Source organism: Vanacampus margaritifer, chromosome 11, assembly GCF_051991255.1.
Source record: "Vanacampus margaritifer isolate UIUO_Vmar chromosome 11, RoL_Vmar_1.0, whole genome shotgun sequence".
Lineage (NCBI taxonomy): Eukaryota > Metazoa > Chordata > Actinopteri > Syngnathiformes > Syngnathidae > Vanacampus > Vanacampus margaritifer.
In genome coordinates this window covers 24,560,104-24,575,421 of record NC_135442.1, presented here as the reverse complement: position 1 = coordinate 24,575,421, position 15,318 = coordinate 24,560,104, and the positions used below count along the sequence as shown (strand labels likewise).

The 15,318-nt window shown below is 40.8% G+C and overlaps 1 protein-coding gene across 7 annotated transcripts in view; it reads right to left on the bottom strand.

Annotated features, from left to right (window-relative positions):
- The window catches only part of LOC144060210 (interferon alpha/beta receptor 1a-like), a 38,795-nt gene extending 25,593 nt beyond the window's left edge, over window positions 1-13,202 (bottom strand). The window contains exons 1-5 of one of the 7 annotated variants that reach the window (XM_077579511.1): window positions 12,963-13,201; window positions 11,045-11,258; window positions 9,640-10,964; window positions 6,694-6,872; window positions 2,368-2,528 (exon numbers count right to left, since the gene is read on the bottom strand). In XM_077579511.1, coding sequence (XP_077435637.1) covers window positions 2,368-2,528; window positions 6,694-6,872; window positions 9,640-9,803 — 504 coding nt within the window. In that variant the 5' untranslated portion in view covers window positions 9,804-10,964; window positions 11,045-11,258; window positions 12,963-13,201. Of the gene's footprint in view, window positions 1-2,367; window positions 2,529-6,693; window positions 6,873-9,639; window positions 10,965-11,044 lie in introns of all 7 variants that reach the window. The other 6 variants (XM_077579512.1, XM_077579515.1, XM_077579516.1 and 3 more) reach the window with 6 other exon arrangements.
- Between the last annotated feature and the right edge of the window lie 2,116 nt (window positions 13,203-15,318).

Here is a 15,318-nt window from a genome sequence, read left to right as displayed (position 1 = left end):
AGGTGAAATCACATTCTTTCTACATTCAGGGCAGCTAGAATGAGTCTATGATAAGCTATTATCTGCTGCGTTTCGGTAATGGACACTTTTTACAAGGAATGGACGAGTACCGATACCACGTATCGTATCAGGCCATATTTCAAAGTATCGGTACTCGCAAGGGAAATCGATAATGGTATCGGCTGTCGCGCTTGTGACTGTTTTAGCATCAAGAATTAAATGTATGTAGGGCTGACAGCTGCCCGTTAAGCAATTCCTGTATGTTTACGTAACACAAACACACATATATGACAAAGATTAACATCCTTATAACTTCATTAATTCAAATATATTTTGCGTCATGCAATGTATTCTGGGAACGCTTTGGCTTTACCGTCATCATAGATTTGAATGGATATGACTAAATAAATTCTCAATTGTGCAGTTGTAGGTACACATCTGCTTTGAGGAAGCATTGGATGAAAAAATTGTTAATTAACACAATTAACTGATTCTGTTAAAATTGTTGTCCCATTTTCTTTTATCTCTATGGACAGAGATAAAGAACTGAGTAAATAATGAATATGGTCTGTAAATTTAAGATGTTTAACTCTTTGACTGCCAAAAACGTTAAATAACGTTTAGCAAAATCCTACGGAGGAGCGCCAAAGACGTTAAAAGACGTTCACCAATTTTTTTTTGTTTTTTTTTGGAAACGGGTGGAGGAAAGCCTTGGCCAGCTGTGCTGAAAGTATCAAGCAGATCTAGTTAGTATAATGCCTATTTTTGGCCCCTAGACGGCAGCGATGACTCTCTTTGGACAAGATTGGGTAGGCGTCAGTAGAAGACGTGAGGCGGAGCTAGAGTGTTGAGGGGACAGTGGCTGAGGAAGCCATAATGGCGACCGGTTGCAAGCAGCTCACGCTTGAGCATTTTTTTCAAAGACGAAAAGCATCGACCAATGCTAAAGAGCACATTGATGACGACAATGATGATGATGGTGACTCCGAGGTTGACGCCGAAGTTGGAAGCGTTGACGCGGCGGCTATGACCACGTCATAAAGCCTCACCGGCTAGCGATGCTAACGCCGGAAAACGTGGAGCACAACCGAGCACTCCTGCTCAGGTGGACGTTCAATCGGACGACGAAGATTGCCCCGAGTCCAATGCATATTCATCGGAGGAGTGGGTACAGTCTGATCGCGGAGAAGACACTGGTTATGGACTACGATGCCACCATGAATGGAGCGGATAAGATGGATCAACCACCCGGTATAGGAACTGAATGAGGAAGCCAGACGTAACACCACCGTAACGTCACCGTATCATGATCCTGAGAGTAGACTTGATGGCAACATGGCCAAACACACACTGCAGTATATACTTGCTATTCCTCGGAAAAAAAAGCCAGCAAGAAAGTGTAGCGTCTGCACGCTAAGGGGCCATCGCAGTAAAACTAATCTGTTGTGAAAATCCTGCTGCGTCCACTTGCACGCAGGGGAGTGTTACAAAAAGAAAAACTGTATTTGCAACATCCACACAATTGTAAATAATACCACGGTTGCACACATTTGTAAATAGTTTGCCAAATTGTTTTGTCAAATTGTTACACTGTTGAACGTAAATAAACGTATTTTGCTATCAAAAAACACTTTTTCATTGTTGGTGGTAGTGTTTTACAGAAGTAAAGCACTGTTTAGGTGTTTGTGGCATCATTCATGGAAAAAAAAAGGTGTCAAATTAACTAGAGTGCATGAAATAATATCGTTTCACAAAAAGCTTGATTTCTCCGTTTTTTGTTTCAAAACAGAGCATTTGGGTGAAACTAACAATTTTCTATTGTTAATTACTGAAAAACGGAATAAGGTAGAAACAAACTTTTTTTTCTGATGAAAGATGAGAGTTCAATCTTTCATTTGGTAGTATGTGTGTTTCCATAGTCCAAACACAAAATTTTCTGTGGACCTTGAAAGATCAGTCAAAATGTTTAAATCGGCTGGCACTGACGGCATCCCTTTTCTGAAAACGTCTGGCAGTCAAAGAGTTAATATCTACTTTGTATGGTGTGGAGTAAAAAGTGATATTGCCTCATACTGTTATTACAGTTGCACCTTTTTCTTCATCATTAAACCTGTGGACCAGAGCAACATCTTCAGAGTCGTGATGTTGAAGACGAGTTTAGCTCACTGTCTAAACAAGGCTGAGAAGGTACGAGCATTTTAAAAGAATATATCTGCGATATAAATACATCCCATTTACCATTTATTGTACATTTAAATTAGCATATATAATGTTATACGTTACAATGTTAATAAAATTTCCACCTACATGAATAAAAGTTAATACAGTTTGTGTGGATTAGAGAAAAATTGAATATGGAGTTCCTACCTGCTTGTTCCCATTATGTTCCCAGTACACAATGTAGTAGTACAATTTTGGAAGCTTCTCCTTCATAGAGTAGTTTGAACTGGTCAGTGGATCGGAGATAGAAACATCAAGGTTGTTTAGCGCAGCAGCCAGTTCCACTTTGGATGGTGGACCCAGTGCAGCTGCAAGGTAGAAGACAAAGGGGATGTGAGAATTTGTGGCTTCAATTAAACACGTTGGCACAAATAAAGTCAAGACAAGGAACTGAGAAAATGGCCTTCAGTGAACTATTGAGGTGACACCGTGACAGTATCATGATGCTTTTTCTTTTTTTTTAATGAACTGGTGCTTTGACACAAAAATAAGCAGCTGTTGAATAGCTGAAGGGATTATTTAACAAGACTTGTCAATACAGAAATTAACTGTTTCTACAGTAAAAGGCTTTGTCATACAGTTTTATAATTGAGTGGACTAGTGTTCATTGGCAATTGGCACTTCAGCCAAGCTTTACCTTAAGAGTAAAGAGTAACTAGAACTAGAACAGGATTGCAACAACCTCATACTTTCAGATTTACTCTTCCTATTTCTCTAATAGGACGAATAGCCACCATTCAAATGAAAGTTTTACCCAAAATAATTTTTTTCTTCTCAATGATTCAATTTAAACCTACGTCTAACTGGTTTCAGTTGTTGGACTCTGCCATTACAAAATTCTACTGAAATGAAAAAAAAGCAAAGATTAGTCTGTCTACTCTTCAGAAAAGTAAATCCAAAGGTCTAGAGGCACCAAATTTTATGCACTACTATATAGCTAACTACTACAATATATCATTCTATGGGCACAACCCAACAGAGATACTAACTGTTGGCTGGAACTAGAACAGAAGGATTGTAATAACCAAAGATTTGCTCTTTATTACAACATCGATTAAGCGACACAATCATTTTAAAAATCCAATGATTTCCTCCACCCTGACCGCCTGGTGTAAGCCACTAGAAATCACAAAATCACAACTAGAGCCCTGCGGGCTTTCTCCCATATGGCATAACACCCGACTTTCGTTTTATCGTTTTATGTAGGTGTGTGGGAGCACAAAGGAATTACACAACTCCACCATCTTTTCTCAGATAATATGTTTATATCATATACAAACTTGCTCCAAAAATACAAAATAAAAAACAAGTTAGTTTTTTTTTTTTTTTTTTACATTATCCGCAAGTTAAAAATATGGTAAAGAAACAAATTCCAACACTTCGGGGTACACTCCAACTGCCTGTTTTAGCTAAAGAAATTACAAAGCTTTCTCCAAAAAAAACCACAATATTTAACAACAAAAAACCTCTCAAATATATGAGTTACTTTAGTACACAGATAAAATGTATTTACCCATCTGTAATGGCAAACAGACCTGTCTATAGCTCCGGAATCTGACTTTTGGATTCAAGTTTATGAATACATATTTAAAATGACAAACACACACCAATTTACAACTTATCTAAAATAAAATTATTCATAGAACACATATTACTCAATACATGATGATAAAAAGCTGATGCTTTACGGTTATGCACTCTGGTTATGTATTTCTGGACTAAAAGTCTTAGAAAAACCTTCCGCTATCTTGGACTGTAGGATAACATTATCCCCCTTGCCGCCTCGCCCTCGTCGCCTCCCCCCGCCTCCCGGTCCCTCCCCCCTCTCTCTGCTGCCCTGCCGCCGCCCCTTCCCCTTCTTGTCGTCTCCTCCCCCCCATCCCGTCCAACTCCCCTGTCCACCTTCCTCCCCTTCCTCCTGGGCCGGGGGCTCCATCCCTGGCCTGGGTCTCGTGGGCTCAGGGAGCCGGGCTGGTGGGGGTGTTATGGCCTGCCGCGCTCCAGTGAGCCGCCTGGCACCTCGAACGGGACCCGGAGTCCTATCGCCCCGCCGTGCTGTCTCTATCTGCCCGCCGGGGTCCCGTTGGTGGATCTGAGCGGGGGAATATCATTTCCCTGTGCTCCATCTCACCTGCTCCCAATTTGAATGCACCACACACTTGTATATGCACTGGGTGGGGTCACAGCCACGGTGTAGGGGTGGAGCACGCCAGTCGGCGAGCTGGCGAACTCAGTAACAGCGTTAGTTTTCACTAGGCACGCTGGAGTGACGACCGAGACCTTTCTGGGGTCCGGGGGTGCCGCCCATCTCCCGGTGCTCCATTCTCCCCTTCCGTCCCCAGTGTTCCGCCCCACCACACGGCTGGAGGTGGGGTGGGCACGGGTGCCCTCGCTATTCCGCTGTCCGGCCCCTCTCTGGCACCGATTCCTGGGTATTGGGGGGGATTTGGAGGTCGGTTTGGGGGGCTGGCGGGGGGGTGGGAGCTTGGTCGAGGGGGGCGTCTGGGGATTTGGGGGCCGACAGGGGCTGGGTTGAGGTGAGGGGGCACTCCGGGCTTCTGGGTTTGCTTTTCGGTCGGGGGTTGTGCCCTGGCGTTGCCGCCGCCTGAAAGGCCCTGAGGGGGGTTGTGCTTGCTCTGTGGCCGGGGTCGACGGCTCCCTTCTTTGGTGGAGGTTTTCATGCATGACAGATCCACCACACCAGCATCAACCGAAATTCAAACACAATCTGCTTCTTTCTCTAGTTGCTGAATCGGTGGAGGCTGATGTCTGTGGATCTCACTCTGCTTCGTCTATCCTCCTTTCCTTTCTTCTGTCTTTCCTTTGGTCTCTTGAGGTCTCCCTAATTTGTTGGAATTTAGATGTTTCTGGGGTTGGTGAAAGATTATGGTTGGTAATACTGTAGGTAGTAGGTGGTGTCTGGTCGGTGCTGGATCTCACTTTTCTTTCTTTTCTTTGATCCTTCCTCGGGTCTCCTGACAACTTCACGACTCTAGCAGGATTCTGAAGTCTTCGGTCTAGGTGAAGGGTATGGGATTTTTTAATAGGTTTCAGGTGAATTAATGAGCACAAACTTACACGCACGCACATATTCATGCACACACACAAAAAAAGAGAAAGAGCAATGATTACATGTTGACAATACTGAGCTTTCTAAAAAATAAAAATAAAAAAAGAATAAAGAGTCTACCAGGGGTTCCAAATTGCCGGGCCACGGACTGTACAGTAGTGGATTTTGGCTGAGGCAGAACAGCGCTGCTCCTTGAAAAGTGTGCAGGGAAATGAATACAGGCCTATTGCATTGTACTAACTATTTGAATCTGTATCAATTCATGAATGTATTTAAATCAAATTTAACAGAACAAATTTTAAAAAACGACTTCACATTTTTCATTTGGTTTGCATCATGCTGCTGCGTTTGGACTATTGCAGTGCTTGGCCATTTTGTTTTGCTGAGCGACGTGTATCTGCAATATTGTGCTTTTGCTGTTTTGTCTATGATGATACAACGTCGAGGAGAAAATAAACTTGAAAAGTGTGAGAGTCTATTTAATAAATTGAAGAACTCACAGTGAATAAAGATTATAAGAAAGATTATATACACCTGTGAGTATTGTTATGTTTCTCCGCCATTTGTGTTGAACTAAAGGTTAATAATAATAATGAAATGTTTCTAACACCAAAATGCTAATGTTGTGAAGTCAAAATATGGTATTTTGCTTTGTTTGTGAGCATGAACTTTAACTGATTTATTTAAAGCAAAGGTATGTGGTTTTAGATACACGTGTAATTCTCTTTGTTTTATGCTTAGTGTGAGAGCGGCAATAAACAGCCAGAAGACTACTTTGTGAGAACTGTTCACTATATGCCAAACTGCTGTTACTATACAGTTCTATGTCTCGAGTTTTTAAATATAAATCAAAGCAAAAAACTTGGAACATCTCGTATCATGAAAAAACTCAGATTGGGTCACTCGAATCTCGAGGCACCGCTATAATTATTACACTGTACAATATTGATTTTCAGTATATAGAAACTGAAATGATTTTCTAACGCTGTGAGAAGCATTATACACAAGCAGGGCCGGCACTCGCACAGTACGCAGAGTGAGTGGGGTACCATCGTTTGTAGAGGGGCACTATCGTCCGTGTGGAATTGTGACCTCATCGAGTGTGCACGTCATGCGTGAACGCTCCAATATGCACTTGACATGTCGCTGAAAAATTCGTCAGCAAAAATGTTATCATTGCAAGAGAAACGCTCGTTCACCCCGGGCATCGATTGATCGAGCGACATACGCACATTGTCATTGAAATACCCCCACCCCCGCAATGGGGTAGCGGTGGCTCTATACACAAGTGATACAATCCAGTCATACTGCTGCCCTGAGCAGTAATTGGTGCCTTGTTCAAAAGAAAGTGGACACAAAGAACTCAACACTTAACATGTTCTAATTTTTCTATAATTTCTCACCATGCTTCTCAGGACAAAACTCTTTCCACACCCAGTCTGAGTGACTGAAATTGCCATTGCTGCGCACACGCAACACATAGAAGCCCCAGTAGTTCAGGTTACACCCAGTAAGGTCACATGACTTGTAAGATGTCTCGTCACAGGCAGTAGACCAGTTGTTGGATTTTAGCTTGTATTTCCTGTAAAGAAAAAAATTAAAATAAATGTTACCATACAATATTGGATGATGAGCATTCTGGCACCTGGTGAATAGCAGTTGCCATTGTTGTTTTTTAAAGTTAAATGTATTATACTGATTGTCATTCAACCTGTACTCTGCTGTATATTTTGTGATGCACACTATTTAGGGATTACATACATACAAGAAAGCAAGAAGATATGTCAGAGTAAAGGGCAACAATGCACCTTTGAGTTACGCTTGGAGTGGGGTTGGTGCTATGCTCAAGGGTACTTCAAGAGTAGTCAGGAATAGGGATGCTCCGATCTGATACGTCGATCGCGTATCAGCCCAGATATTGGGAAAAAAAATTGATCTGGTATCTGTCAAAATGGTCCCGATCCACACCCCGATCCACAGGGGCTTATCTCCTGGGCGCGTGCACGTTCACGTCTCCAATGACGAAGTGAAACGGGGAATGCTGAGGTAAATATTTCCTACAGCCAATGTCTGTCAAAATTGCACTGGGGGAACATCGGAAGCCATTTGGCAGAAAGGGGGGCCCCGCGTCGCCAGCTAGCGGAAGCCGTTCGGCAGTGAGAAGCCGCCTCCTTGCCACCGGCTCACTGCGGTCAGGGACCTTTGTGAGAGAGAGCGGGGGCTGGTTGATCTCACTGCCGGCCAAGCGGAGACCTCTTCGAAAAAGAGCGGGGGCTGGTTGGTCTCACCGCCGGCCAAGCGGGGACCTCCGCTCTTTCTCTCGCGAAGGTCCACCGCCGCCCGATTGGGGCCTGCCTCGCTGCTGCCGCGAGTGGTGAGCCGCCAGGCTCCAAGGAAGGACGGCTGTGTGAGAACAACAACAGAGTTTGCTGAAGCGGGCGAGACAACGAATAATGTAATAAATTATGCCTGTTGTAATGGCCTTTGGTAGATAAAAGTGGCATTTGGTGATCATAAACTATGAAGAGCAAAAAAGCATGTAGCCTATGCAGGGCATAGCCAAACTAGGCAGTCGCCTAGGGCAACATCTAGTGGAGGGGCCGCCAAATTGCAGGGCAAAAAAAAAAAGGAGAAAAATATTTCCCTCACTCAGGTTTTCTAAAATAAAATATGTTAATGACTATTATTTTTGTTTTTGCATTTTTGTATTGCAGAATTGCGTTGTTTTATTGTGCTTTTATAATATAGTTGATACTTTTATTTTGAAGGATACAGGAAAAGGTCTCATAAACCGCTAGGAACTGACGTCAGTAACCGACATACTGCCAGTGCCATTAGTAGCGTCTTCCAAGTGCAGAGAAGACGTGTGCGCGCCACAGTAAATCTGAGAAAACTGAAGTTTAACACTAATTCAGTGAATCATAGAAAACTGAAGTTTACAACTAGCTCACACATTTGTTTTAAAATCAGCCCGTAAGAGTATCCATGTCATCTAATGTTGACTGTCTCATTGTCAATCAACTGTAACTCCAATCACCCTTTATAATATATATATAAATACATAATGCCAGTGCCATTAGTAGCGTCTTCCAAGTGCAGAGAAGACGTGTGCGCGCCACAGTAAATCAGAGAAAACTGAAGTTTACAACTAATTCAGTGAATACAGTAACAGAAAACTGAAGTTTACAACTAGCCCACACATTCTTTTTAAAATCAGCCCATAAGAGTATCCATGTCATCTAATGTTGACTGCCTCATTGTCAATCAACTGTAACTCCAATCAACCTTCATAATATTTACAGTAGCACTGACTGCCTGCCTTTGTTACTAAGGGTGTCACCGAGTTACAATAATTTAATATCAAAAGTAGCAAAACTTTAATCCCCGAATAGAAACAATATAACTATATTAAACCTCTTCTGCACAAGAATAACACATAAACAAGGCAAAACACAATCACAAGTGTTACTAGTAACAGCAACAAAGCATGATGGGAAAGCCTCCTACGATTACCGTTGCTTTCCAAGTTAGCGCCAGCCAGTTCAGTAGTGCACAAAAAGTGGTGAGAACACGTCAAAATAAAAGTACTAATAAGAAGTGCAGGGTTAGTTACCTTAATCTGTTTTAACTTCATTTGGTAAGTGTGTCTAGTGAAGTGTAAACTGTCGAATCCCATTTAATGTACATTTGCTTATTAGTTTCTTTTTGTCTTTTTTGCCCATTTTATGTTCAATTCATACTTGTCCAAATAAACAAACGCCGCACTCTTAGAAGTAAGAGCATTCAATTGTAAATTGTTTGCAATTTAAATATCGAGGGAATGCTCATCTATTTTACATTGATACACAAACTGGAAAATTGTTCATTAATGTTCATTACAATGTGAACTAAAGTGGGCCAGTCTGATCCCTGAAACTCCAGGGCTGAAAATGAGTCCCAATCCGTCCCTGCCCTGCAATGTGCTCACATGCTAGTTGTTTCTGTTTGACGCATCAAATTAGTTTTTTCTATGTACACTTGAGATGTCCTACTGTGCAAGTGGTCATTGAGCGCCTAGTGTACTTGATTTTCTTTTGCTTCTCTCCACCATAGATTATTGCAAGCACTGGTTTTTTTTTTGCAAAACCTTTATGTAATTGAAAGATTAACAAACGTGTGTTCATGTCTTTAAAAGACCAATTTAATTTCATGCAAGCACTTAAATGACCTAACTTTACTAATTTAGGCCTACTCTTGGCTTGATTATAAGCCTCGTCTTTGAAACCGGACCGCTATCTTGTGTATCTAAACCAATTAACATGTCCCACTCATACACACAGCTCAAAATTGTAATGTAAAGCTCTACTCACGAGATATATTGCACAGAGAAAGAAACAACTTGATACTTTGAAGCAGTCTCGCTCTTGTCCCAGTCCCACTTCAGCATGTAATTGGTGTTCAAGGTAATGAAGTCTACATTCTGTGGCGGAGGCAGCTCTTCACCCACTGAAACAAAAAAGACAAATAACCTCATAGCCCATATAATGCGCCTGTTGTCTTCTTATGACATGTTATGCAATAAAATCCAAGACCAAGGGGCATGTTAGAGATTGTTTTTTCTGGTAAAATATAAAGATGAAGTGTCTGTCATGTCAGAGAATTTATGGATCTTGGATTAGAAGTTTATATTAAAGATAATGTTACTGTTCCAGCTCTGTACTGTACGAGCTCAGTGGGCTAGAGTGTCCAGACTGGGAGGTTGTGGGTTCAATCCCCGACCGGGCCATACCAAAGACCAGATGCGTATTAAGCCCATTTTTGAAAGCGAACAATAGCAACCTCCAAATTTTACAGTATAAATATTAGGGGTGTAACGGTACACAAAATCACATTTAGGTTCGGTTCGGTTTCTTGGAGTCTTCGGTTCAGTATATTTTCGGTACAAAAATCACTGAAAAAAACTTTTACAATTTGTTTATTTTGAAGAGATAAGCAAATGGTGCGCCTTTTTAGAAACAAATAAAAGCAACCAATTTGGGTGATATTCAAATAAATTATACAAAAATAAATAAAAGCGACCCATTTGGGTGGTATTCAAATAAATCATATTGGTTGTTCTAATGAATACACTTACAACAATAAAGCAATCCTGAGTAAACTGTTAAGGCATTGAAATCTTTTAACACTTTACAGCAACTGCCTTTGACACATCTACCTAAAGAAGTTTAAGGACAAGTTGTCATACACTCGTCTTTATCATGAAAAAATATATATCTCACAATTCCAGTTTATAGTTTTTGGCTAAAAAGATTAACATATCCACATTATCTGCAGAAAGCACTGATCTTGTTGCGGTGACAATATCTCCAGCAGCGGAGAAAATCCGTTCACTAGCAACTGAGGTAGCTGGAATTGAGAGGTAGCGCTTTGCTAATTTTGCAATATGCGGGTATGTGGTCTCATTGCCTTTCCGCCAAAGAAGAGGGTCAGCTTCAAGGGAAAGGCACCCTGAAGCTCTGTACTTGAATACTTCTTCTTTGACCTGCTCCAAAAGGTTTAGCTTTCCACTCACCCCGTGGCCCTGGAAAAGTTCACCAAAGAGTTCAGTCATTACAGACTTCTTAGCTGGAGGTGATGAGGTGGATGATGTCCCTGGAGATGAAGATCCAGCTGTCATATCAGTGAAATCCTCATTCTGCAGAAAAGGCAACTTTTGTAAATTAATATTCTGATAGAAAAAAATATATATAGATAGCTTATAGTAGGCTACAATACCTTCTCCTGTATTGCATTCATTTCTGTCAGAAGTCATTGAATATCATTCAGCATCTTCGATATGTGGCAGGCCTTTAAACCTTGGGTCCAGGGCAGTGCACTTGTGCAAAAAATCCTAGCACACAGAGTATTTCTCCTGCAGATTTGCCGTGACAGCTAACTTGACCTCTTTCACTGTTGGGCTGTCTTCTTGTATTGGTGCCATGGACAGTGCCTTTCAAGGGGAGTATCATAGAGACTGAAGCTCTTGCTTCAGTACTCATCAATGTGATGGTTTTTATAGGTTTATGTATTTCAATCAGTTCTTCTGCCACATCAACTTCCTCATCATTGAGCGTGTAAATGTTTTTATTTTTGAGAGTTTTCTTAGTTAGTGCTGAATATATTGCTGCTTGCTGTTCTAGGTATCGTTTCAGAATGTCGTAGCTGGAATTCGAGCGGGTGGGAACATCTTGAATGAGTGCATGTTGTTGAATATTAAGCATTTCTTGCTTGTTCTTCAGGATATGGGCAGCTGTGGTGCTTTTGTGAAAAAAAATGTGACTACCTTTCTGACTTTCCCCAATAATCTGGATACTTGATTGATTGCTGTTGCTTTTTGGAATGATACATTTATTGTATGTGCAAAACAGCCAATCTGAGGACCCAGTCCTGCTTCTTTTACTGCGTTGATGATGTTCTTAGCATTATCAGTAGTGATAGGTACAGTATTGTGGTCCCAGGTCTCTCCAGCTTCCATTCTTGCACTGCCTCCTTCAGGTGCTCCGCCAGGTTTGTGCTCGTGTGTTGATCATAAACAGCTCGAGTTTGCAAAACGTAACTCTCCATCTTCCACTCCAGAGTAATGTAATTCGCTGTGACAGTTAAATAGCTCTTTGCGGTGAGTGACACAGCGGTCACATTCGACAGCTCGTTGGCAACATCTGCCAAAAATTTAGGTAAGGTGAACTGATTTGTCCTCGTACATGGGATACGCAACGTGGGTTCCGATTCCCGGGGTGGACGCTCCCGGTTACACACTAATTACATGCTCTCGTCAAGTTTTATAGTAGCTATAGGCTGGTACTTGATTTTTAAGTAACGGTAAATTGAAACACAAGAATGGGGACAAATTGTTCAGCACAAAACAATACTGAAGTCTAACCAGACGTTTTTTCACTATTTTTGTTAATTGTTCATTAAATATTGTATTTTTTTTATTTTTATAACATATTCTTTATGTTTGCTGATAAATAAATGTTACATTATTTCAGGCTACTTGTCTTAACTGTTCTGCAACTGTTCTTAACAAGTCATGATCATTTTATTAGTAGTACAAATGATGAATTTTTAATTCTTACATGGTAAAATTGTGAAAATTGAGAGTATACCCACTTCTCCAGCGACCACTACCACTGTTTTGCATATTTTAATATTATGAATATATCCCTACACTACATATTGCAGACCCTTTTGCCTCGCTCTCGAACATATTGCGCTAGTATTGCTCGAAAGGCATTCACTGACATACTCTAGAATGGTATTTTATTTACATTGTAAGTGTCCAGACTCCAGAAGAATGTTGGACTCACCTGAGAGGCGGGCGTTAGCGAAAGGTTAATTACTTCGAAGAGGAAAACTTGTACAGATAGTTTGGATTTGAACTACAGTACCCTATGTCCAGCTTTACGCCAGTCCTGGAACTTTTATGACATACCTCCTATCGAATTTACTTCCGTGTTGTTTCTGCTCGCGATTGACATTGTAGTTTATGTGCGTTTTGGATGCCGGCACATCTGGATAATTTAATATTTATCAATAACTCAAAATGATGTGTCTCTTGAAATGTACATAAAATGCGGTAATCGTTATGTTTTCCTTAAGTCAAACATACTCGTGCTACTGTGAGTGTGATAGACGCAAACAAACCAAAACTTACCATTGCTTGCATGGATCCACGATAAACGAAAGAGCAGAAGGAACACGATTGGGTCGAAAAACATGTTAAAGAATGTCATATTTCCGTTAGTTGTGCTCTTGAAGGTTTGATGTGGGCTGAAACCCCTGTTCAAAACACAACGTGCGATGCCTGGCCTGCACGATTGGCTCGCTAACCACTGACCTGTATATACCACTGGATAGTCGCTAGCCCATACACACCCGTGCAAGCCGTTGAAGCCACAAAGCGGCCATCTTACTCCTCCCATCTGCAAACAGACAACAGTATACTGTATTGCAGAGGTGGGCAATCTCGGTCCTCGAGGGCCAGAGTCCTGCAGGTTTTGGAGGTTTCTCACTTCCAACACAAGCTGATTCCAATCAACAGGATCGTTATCAGGCTTACGCAGAGCTTGCTGATGAGCTGATCATATATCAGCTGTGTTGGAGAAGGGCAACATGCAAAACCTGCAGGACTCCGGCCCTCGATGCCCACCTCTGCTGTATTGTATATGTATAGTTTATGCTATAAACTATACGTATACGTACAGATTAGACATATACAGCTCGTAGGCTCCTAGTATAGGGGTGGAGGTTTGTGGCATGTTAGTCACTATTTTTTAACGAAGTATGTGCTGCTTTGAAGACCCCTTTTTCTGTTATCGCTCAGTTCCCCAATATTAGATGTGGCAGAGGCATCTTTTGTTGAATTGGTTATATTTAATAATAACAAAAATATACTGTGCAAGTTTCCTCCTGTAGACATCATTAAGCATATATTTTTTTTCATGTATTTAAGGTGAATTGTAAAATGTCTGAAGTCCTTTTGTTTATGTTTAACAAATTTAAAACATCATAAATCATGCTGTTTCTACAAAGTACTGTCCGAATGTTCTTCAATTTCGATACTGTAAATGTATAGGATCGTATGCTGGGAAACGTTTCTTGGGAGGCGTAATACGGCGGCCTCGCAGCTTCAAAAGTCTTGAGCAGAGTATTGCTGCATGTCAAGGCGCGATCTGTCACCCCTGTACGATCAGTGACGCGCGTGCGCAGAAGATCGGCCGTTTTGGATCGCTAACTACGGCAGCCACATAGGCCAACGCCAAAATGAAACAGACATTGCGAAAGATGGAGGACAAGTGCACGTTTGTTTGTGTTTATTATTATTTAACTTTAATAAAAGCAGTTCTGTACCCAAGCATATCTTATACGAATAGAAACATTTTTGACACATACTGTAATTATAGTTTTTCTGTGAGAGTGGGTACAGTTTATTGTTATTGTCTTTAGAACAACGTGTGGCCATTATCATAGTGTAACACGTTGTTTGCAAACGTGTATTTTTTTTTCATTTACTTGCAATTGACTTATATTTCTTTTGTGAATTATTACTTTTGGTCTTGTATTTATTTTAGTTGTACATGCTGAAGTGTTTTGTGTACTGCGCATGTCATTGTAACAGATAGAAAAACGACTATTGAAAAAGTCATTTTGTTTATTTATGTATTAATTTCTCCAAAATTATTGCATCGTTTCATTTGATATTTCGATTGGGTTATTATTGTACAGTCGTGGTTTTATTTTGGTTACTTCCCGTGTTTTTGTCAGTTAGAGCTTTTATTTTGAAAGAATAGAGGATATACTGTCGTTGCTCCCCTGTGTTTTCAGATGGCGTCTGCCTACAAAGAGGTACGTGAGTGGGGAGAACGGGTTCGATTAAAAAGTTTATTTTTCTAATGTTTGTGTAATGTTAATGTTTTGTAAAGTATAAAGATGAAGCAAAAATTGTTTTATATGATGTTATTTGAAAGAATGTTAGACAACTGCTGTACTTTATTGACTTTTTGCACGTGACATCACAGCCCTCATGGGAACGTCCCCTTCGGGGATACTGGACGGCAAAAGAGCCACTTGCCTGTATTGTAACCATTGAATCTCATACAGAGTAACGTCTTTTATCTAATCGATTATCTTATAAAATGGTCATATCTTGCTTTGCAGTCGGTTGTACAGACAGACAAAAGAGTAAACCAAATGTTGCTTTTTATCGCATACCTACTAATGAAGACAAAATACGTTGATTGATAGCAGCAATCAACGGAAAGGACTGGCAGCCCACAAAGTATTCACGGATTTGCAGCGATCATTTTTTTGCGAGGTTAGTAGATAAATGTTGTAATTAGTAGATAAATGTTCATACATTTTACTAGTAAACGTACACTCTAACAAAGATTGTAACAGAGGTGTCAAATTGCGTGTTTCAAATCACATTAACGAGCCAGATAGTTAGCGTCCACTCAAACTGCACAAACACACAGCTTAGTTTTAAAATGCACCTTCTTCAAAACTATTAA